This window comes from Drosophila biarmipes, chromosome 2R (assembly GCF_025231255.1).
Source record: "Drosophila biarmipes strain raj3 chromosome 2R, RU_DBia_V1.1, whole genome shotgun sequence".
Classification (NCBI taxonomy): domain Eukaryota; kingdom Metazoa; phylum Arthropoda; class Insecta; order Diptera; family Drosophilidae; genus Drosophila; species Drosophila biarmipes.
In genome coordinates this window covers 23,117,778-23,126,278 of record NC_066615.1, presented here as the reverse complement: position 1 = coordinate 23,126,278, position 8,501 = coordinate 23,117,778, and the positions used below count along the sequence as shown (strand labels likewise).

General features: G+C 41.0%; 1 protein-coding gene across 9 annotated transcripts in view; it reads right to left on the bottom strand.

The window, feature by feature from the left end:
• Window positions 1–2,770: 2,770 nt before the first annotated feature.
• The window catches only part of LOC108022350 (protein muscleblind), a 168,357-nt gene continuing 162,626 nt past the window's right edge, over window positions 2,771–8,501 (bottom strand). For 6 of the 9 annotated variants that reach the window (XM_050887821.1, XM_050887822.1, XM_017091230.3 and 3 more), the window contains one exon: window positions 2,771–8,111. In XM_050887821.1, coding sequence (XP_050743778.1) covers window positions 7,174–8,111 — 938 coding nt within the window. In that variant the 3' untranslated portion in view covers window positions 2,771–7,173. The remainder of the gene's footprint in view (window positions 8,112–8,501) is intronic. The other 3 variants (XR_007764030.1, XR_007764031.1, XR_001768039.3) reach the window with 1 other exon arrangement.

Genomic DNA, 8,501 nt, shown 5'->3' with positions numbered 1-8,501 from the left:
TTACTTCCCATTTTGCCTGGGTGTTGTGCCTGTTGAAACATAATTACCAGTTCATTTTTATTAAGCAGCCATGAAAAGCGTCTGCAGTGGCAGATAAGGATGGATTATGCGGGGCAAGTTTGAGGGGCTTATCTCAAGATGACTGCGAAGTTTTGGAGCCTTAGATTGTTATTCGTTGCTAGGCAATGTGTGCTCTTTCTTCGAATGAAATCTAAACAATTTTAATTTTTACTCCAAGGGTTTAAAAAATCTTGACTAAAAGGAACGCTATCGTTAAGGAAGCCCACTATTAGAACCCCATCACTGCGAGTGCGAGAGAGATGAAGACATGCATGTTGCAAATCGGCTGTTTCCGAGACGGTCTACTTTACTTGTTTATAGCTTTTAAGCGAATGTTTTGATTTAAAAAATGTTTGGCTTGTAGATGGGTAATGATTATCAAAATAAAATCTCGTTTATACTTTTACAATAAATTACAGTTTGTAAAAATTTACAAGATATTTCATTACTTCAGTAAGCATACTTTGCGTTATTTTTCCTTTCGTTAGAAAATAACAGAAAGTTGTTCTAAGTGAATTAAATCCAACAATCTGTTAGCCCACAGCTGTTGGTCCCCATTATCCATCGCCTTAGTATTCTTAGCCTGTGGGGAAGGAACCCTTTAAATTATTACTAATTCCCCCAAGGACGTTTACTGGCACGTAAATTGCTCAACAACAAGTGGGGAACCCGAGGGAAGGGGAAGGGAAAAGAGGGATTGTTGTCGTGTGTTCCGTATCCCGGATCCATTGGCCTGCAGGTGTACGTGCTGTGTAAATATTTTTCTTGACACTATTAAATTTTACTAAAAACAAACAAACGGATCTCACACGCGCACCCGCGCTGGCTGGAGCAATTTTTAATTAACGTGATTAAGTTAATTTAATGAGCTTTCTCCTGCTGCCCTTAAACTCACTTTAAGCGTCAATTAAATTTTCATGTCCTGGCTGTCTGGGTGTGCGGGTGTATGTGGCAAGGACAACGTCAGCGACAACGAGACGTAAACATAAACGCCACGTTACGTGTTATGTACGACGGGAAATGATTTTTACGATGCCCAGCAGCAGCAGCAGCAGCAGCAGCGCACCACATGTCTCATCAACGTCAGCTAGCCAACCTCCAAGCTCCCGCCTCCCACCTCCAAGGATCCAGACCCGCCACCCACTTTCCTGGGAGGGAAGGGTTCGAAGCTCACTGACAGGCAGGACACTTTGGAGCGGCATTATCATTAACATCATGCGAAAGTGCCCTGCGCCCATATATCCAAGCACTCTCGTGCGCTCCCATATCGCACACACATTGTCAATGGCCGCCTGATAAGGGGCGTGCCGGTGGGTGGTCGTGGGTGGGGTGGGCTCCTGATAATAAAGCAATTTCTGTGTTAATTTGTATGCCATGACCGTGTAACCCCACTCGCCCTAATGGATGTTCTCCGGGCCGATAGTGCGGCCAATTGGAGCCACCGATATGGGGGATAATCCCCAGGGAGTGCCAGATAGCAGCCGGCAAAACGGGTGGCAGGTGCTAGCTCCAAAATATGCACATCCTGTCGGAATTTAAATAATTGCATACTTTGTGGCGACCAACTGCGGCGAATGTTAAAGAAAGTAGGTGTGGAGGCCATAACTTGGGATTTCTACACTGATAAAAATGGATTAGAAATGATTTTGTTGCCTGATAAATTCTGCATCGTTTTGAACTTGCAATTTGCAGTATCAACTGGAATCATAAAGGAATTAATTATTGATGCTAACACTTTCTGCTTGTACCCTTATTTGTATTTAGTAATCAGAGCGTGTTCGTTTATGAACTTAAGGCTTTCTTCTTTTAAACTTACCCTTCCCCAATCTTCAAAACCAAGAAGAATTTCCCTTTCAGCACCTTGGAGCACATCGAGTACTAATCTCGGGCCATTTCTCAGCACTGTGGCACTATCAACTCGACCATTTTCACCTTTTTCGATATCAATAATCCGCAGCCATTAATTACACTTAGGTTGTTAGGAATAAAGGATGGGCGGGAGTTGGTTGGCCAAGTGAGTGGTGGCTGGGGGGCAATATTTTGTGTCCGCTGCCAACTAATTGCAACAGTTACGACGCCATATGGCCACCAAGTCATCGAGGGGCCACCAAGGGGAGTGGGGGTCCCCGAAGGACCCTCGCAGATGCCATTTTCTCCGTTTTTCTCCTTGCCAGGCGATGCGCGTCGGTGTGTGAAATAGACAACTTACGTGCCATTCCATACGCACGTGTGTGTGAGCGGGCAGGAGGGGTGGGGAAAGCCAAGTTGCAAGGAAAAATGCAGAGGAAAATTGCAGGCAGTGGCAAAGTTTCTTTGCCCCCGTGCCCCCACACTTTTTTCACTTTTTGCACATTTTTCACTGCCATGTGCCAGGTTCATGTCGCTCGCTTTTCCCCTTGCCTCCTGGTTTTCCTCTATTTTTCCTACTTTTCTTTTTGGCTTTCCCGCACTGGCACTTGGGGAATTTACGTGTGCATGCATACGCTTAGTTTTCCGCTGCCCCCGCGGAAAGGGAAAGCAAATTCGAGCCAAGTTCCCTTTGTCGACTTGGCCTCCTTTTGTTTGATGGCTCTGCGGTTGAGCAGAAATGATGCATCTGGGATGTGAGCAGTTTTGTATCTATGTATCTGCGTATGAGTTCCTCTCGACTCGCACAGCCCCCTAATGAGAGATACTCCGAAATTTCCCCAAAGAAAAAGGTCCATTCTTTTGTAATTTATTTTTGTGTTTTATTGTATTTCATTGTTTGTTGTTCATTGATGTTGGTTTGTTGTTTTCATGTTTGTTTTTAATTTTTTCCCATTTACTGCTAAATAACTTTAAATGTTGTATTTCTTTATCAATATAATTTCATTCTTCATCGACTTTCTCTCTTGCCAGCTTCTTATTCACTTTCTTCGTTATTCTCTCTTCACTTTCTTCTGCTCGTTGATGCTGTTGCACTGTCGCAAGATTTGTTTTTGCTTTGCTTTGCCTTCGTGGTTCGTTCTTTACATGAATAATAACTAAATTTGTTTCATTATAATAATAAATATCATAATAATAATAATAGGTAATAATGATTTGTTTATTAAATATTTTTAAAAAATTTTCATTTTTTTGGGTTGTTTTTATTTTATTTTAGGAGTATATGTAATTATCATTCGTCAGAGTCGTTGCCCGAAACTGGTTCCCCTTCGCTCAGTTTTACTTTGTGAATTTCTTCCTGCCAAAACTCCGTACCTTAGATCTATTATTCCAATTCATCTTTACTTGTATATGTGTATAGTTAAGTTGTATATACTAGTTCTTTAATGTATATTTAATATATGTTTAATACAATGTATATTTATAAAAATAAAACAAACTACAAAAATATATATGAACACAAAAATAAACAACGAACAACAATTACTCCGTCAGCTTCTTCTCTTCCGCGAATATCACAAAACAAAAAACCGTAAAGTAGAAAAAATAATAGGGGAACTTAACTCAATTGCAAACAATACAGAGATATAGTTAGATGGGGACAGTGGGGTGGGCAGAGGTGGGCTCTGCTTGAAGAACATAGCGAAAATTCGTTGATATCACCTGACAAAAATGAATAACTACTTACAGTACATACAAACATATGCCGTGTATCATAGTGTAATTTAACATTACTCTTATTTACGATCTGAATTAGGGTAAAATTGATTTTCCTCACATTCTCGATAAGGTTTCTTGTAGTTCCCCCTCCTCACTCCGCCGGGGGTACAATACATTAGTTTTCTTTACGTTGCAACATTCAGTAATTGTATTTTGTTTTAGTTTCGTTTTGTTTTTACTTTCAATAAACACATCACATCATATTCACAATTAATAATCATAATGATCTAATATATGTGTAAATATAAATTAAAATTAACAATAATAACTATGACTTACAATGAAGGAGACTCTACACGTAACTACATTAATCCATTTCCCCTCGCTTCAGAAATATTTTCTGGTGTTACTTAGTTTCTGCTTCTGTTTTAGAGCGCCATGTACATGCGTCAAGTGAAATCGGTTCTCGAAACAATCGAAACTATTCGAAAGGTTGAAGGATCGCATCGAAATCAATGTATATGGTGTATATATTGGTTTGATGTTAAGGCAAATAAAAGTTTCGTTTCTAGTTTACAAACTCGTGCTATTCTACATGCGCGGCCATGTCAACTTCATGCCAGTCTACACGCCTAGAGGAGATGTCGAGTAGAACAGAATTCCGCTGAAATCCCTTATATGGTACAATGATTCTTCTATAGTGTCTATACGTTTGTAGTTAGTTGCTTAGTAACTAGGATTTCTCGTTTCCACTTATTGGTTTCGTTTTTCCCCTTTTAAATCTTTTCTTTTAAGAACATTTATTTTTACACAAAACTTCATTGTTTGTTTTTGCCATTTGCAGCTTATTGTATTACTCATTTGTCGTTATTATAATAATGTTAGTAACTGTTAAAATGTCGACGAGTTTAGTTGAGAATCTACGAGTATGTGTGTTTATAATTTATCTTTTACGTTTACTTTGCTTAGTTAATTTACTTCTTCGTTTGCAACTGTTCCATGCCTCTCGCTGTCGTTGCACATAGATTTAAGGTCTGATTATAATGGACGGAAACTTATTAGGCATTCTTATTTGGAGTACGGGAAAGATACGACTTCCTGTGTGGTCGAGTAAGATTTGCGGAGGCTTCGAAGAGAGCGAAGAGCTGGAGTCGAGTACTACGAGTGGTTAAGGTTAGGTAAGGTGCTGGAGTGGCATCTGAGTGTTAAGAAAGAGGAACCCAGGTGGATGGAGAGTAGTGATAGTAGATGAGAAAACAAATTTCCGTATATTATAGCCAGCCCTTAAATGTATATGTAGATAAATCTGTTATTGTTGAACAATTATTAGCTAGATGTCGAGTATTACTGGTGTTATCGTTATTGAATGGAGATATTCTTACGCTGCCTCGAGATGGAACCAATTAATATTACGTTTAACTATCCTGCTGCAATGGCCTACTATCGCTTCACTGCAGTTCCATTTTACCTTCATCCAATTCTGTCTGCCTCTTTAAATTATTATTTTTCTTCTTTCACTTTTACTTTTACTTTTGTTTCTTTAAAAGATCACATTTCAATTTTAGTTGCCATTAGTAAATATATATATATAATCAATATATTTGTGTTAATGTATATATTTATACGTGTACAGACATAAATATATGTAGTATATATACATATAGTGTATATACGTATGCTTCTGTATATAATAAGTAGTTTCTTCTTCAATTTATTGTAATTGTTATTCTGTGAGTGTTCCAAATACGATCTTGAGTGTGTAAAAACCAAGTCACAAATCTCATTACAACAGCGACAAACTGTAAACGAACAGTGAATCGGAAATAAGTTGGATTCGCAATGTCGCATATAGGGGGTGTGTCTCTATATACATATATAGTGCTTACAGATCGTTCGCATAGGAAGATATAGTACGGTTCAATTTCGAATTTTGTGTGAGCTGTGTGTCTCGTTATTACTTTCATTTACTAGAGAATTCAGCTAAACGAGTTGTTAATTATACACTTTAAAAAAGTCTCCCTCTTGGTTTGTGGTTGCAAAAATGCTTATTCCTTAAGATTTGATTAAATTTCTGTTGTTTGCCTCATCCCGATTTTGTTTATCAGTGTTCTTTTTGATGCTTCTTTTTTGTATATAAAAAATATGATTTCTCTTGCTGTAGCTGATTTCTGCTGATTTATCTCGATCGTTATTATAAAATGTAAAAAAGGATTATGGTTTCGGTTCTCTGTTTTCTGTATCTGTATCTGATCTCTGCTTTCTGCTTAATAAAATCTCCGTATCGTTTTCCTCTCGCTTGTAGTAAATCGTTGTTGCAAAAATAGGACGTGACTGTACTTTTTCATCTTCATCCCCATCGTTTTCGTTATCGTTATCGATATTATTATTGTTATTGTTAAGTGTTTATTATTAGTTGTTCTTGCTGTTTATCTATGGCCTATGTAGATTCGGTTTTTGATTAATTTTGACTATTTGCCATGGAGAACGGTTTGTCAGGCTTAACCTTAGCTAATATTAACACTCCTCACTAAATGTTTATCCACTTTATGTACCTTTATTCACTTTATTTGTATTTTTACTTGCATTGAAATATGGAACACTAGAATTTAAAATAGTTTGTAACTAATTTTAATGCAACTGCGCTCTCCATCGATTTCCTCCTCTTGTAATATTAAGTTCAATTTTTAATTGCTAATTTATTTTGTTTCTTTTTGCATTTAACAACACTCTTATTTTTGCTTTCTTCCATTTTGGTTTCGTAATATTGTAGAGTCGTCACTCAATACTTTCCCTCTAATGCGTGTCACTTGATGTGTAAATGGGATGCTTACACGTTAAAGTCTTGCTATACGTACGAAAAAGTTCTGTAGAGTTACCTTCCTCCTCCCCCAAATAGTACTTTCGGTTCTTATTTTTGTAAATAGTTCATATCAACCTTTAATTTTCGTCAAAAACTTCCACTACTGCTTTGTGTCTCAATGTTTGTGTTTCGTAGAATGTGATTGTTTGAAGTTTTCTTACTAGCTTAGACCTTTCTCAGACAAGTTCTGCTTGCTTTTGATTTTCTCCGATGTATCTGGGAGCATCGCTTTGGGAGTATTCATGATTGGTATACGTATTGTGTTGCTTAGGTTGTGAGGAGTATGCAATATAAGTATCTAGGTGAAGTGGAGTTGACAAAAGCGAGTATTCCAATGGATAAAGTGGGTGACAAACTGTGATAATTAAAACCCTATAAAGTGGGTTTTCCGAATCTCTGGAGATTTGAAAACGTTAATTAGAGTGATAAGGAGGTAAAATGTAAATCATATTGCATACTTTTGGGGCCCTTAAGCAATGTCTTCATTTCTCTGTCGAAATGTGCCCACAATTTCTTAAGACTTTTGTCTGTTTGACATTCAATTATGAAAACCACTATACCATAACTATTGTTTTCAAATCTCTGGAGGTTGCGGAGGAAACCCACCCCTATGACTTAACATACGTTTCTGGGAAAACGAACAGAGCTGCCCGCCCTGGCAGAAGCCCCTGGCTGAACCCCTTCTTCTAGATGCAGGTCGAGGGGGACGCCACTGTGGCCGGCGCCACTGTGATCGTGGTGGCCGGAATGGCAGCCACGGTGGTGGCCACCACCTGGCCCATCTGCGTCTGGTAGTGGTGGTGCCCCACGTAGGCGTGCTGCTGGCCCTGCGGCGGGGCCGCCTGGGTGGTGTACTTCAGCAGATGCTGCTGCGGGGCGGCCTGCAGCGAGATGAAGGGCGTGGCCTGGATGGGGATGCAGTTGGAGTTGTAGTCGCTGCTCAGCACCAAGGTGGGCGTGGCGTCGGTGTAGTAGGCGGGGGCCTTCAGGAAAGTCGCCGTGGCCGCCGGACCCTGCTGGTACTGCTGCTGCGGAGTGGGCATCGTGGCCGTCGAGGTGGTGGACAGCGTGGTGGCCGAGGAGAGGGTGGGCGAGGTGGCTATCGAGCAGGAGGACGACGAGGAGGCCGACGAGGGGGAGTAGGGCGAGCTGCAGTGGTAGGTGATGTGGGGCTGCTGTTGCTGCTGCTGCAGGTGTTGCTGCTGCGCGTGTTGCTGCTGCGCATGTTGCTGCTGCTGCTGGTATATGGTGCTGGCCTGCTTGCTGGCGTTGCTGTGGTAGTAGTTGTTATTGCTGCTGTTGCTGTGGTAGCTGAACTGTTGCTGCTGCGGCTGTTGTTGCTGCTGCTGCTGCTGCTGCGGATGTTGCTGCTGCGGCTCGATGATGATCAGGTTGCTGGCGCCGTTGTAGACGGGAGTGGCGGCCGCCGCCTGGCTGGCTGTTGTTGTGGCCACCGGGACGGCCGGCTGCGGATCACTGGGACTGGTGATCATGGCCGCCATGATGTTGGCCGGCGGCAGGACAATCGGTATGTGGTAGTATTTACACTGCTTGCGACGGCACTGGCTATTGGCGTGATCGCGGCAGACAGCAACTCGTTGATCAATCACCTCGACCTTGTCATCTGGAGGTCGTGTCGGAGCAGGGGAGGCAGGAATAGAAAGAGAGATGGGAGCGTTAGTATGGCTTAGTTGGCGGCGGGCAGTAGGTCGGTTTGGCAGTAGAAAACAGTGAAAGCTCTTCCAAAATTTATCTGTTCGGTATTTTTTGTTTCGGTAACAACTGAGTGATCTTTACTGCGGCAGCTGACTTTCACACAATTTTACATGAGTTCTTATGAAAGTGAGTGGTGAAGCTTGGCTTCAGATTTAGCTGCCCGGGGAACAGAACAGAACCTCTCGAATACGTTTGTTCTTTACAATATTTCATACTTTTGTGTACTTTTGTGTGTGTAATTATCTTGACGGAAAGCCAAAACTAAAAGTAAACGGAAAATCATCACGAAACAGTCAAC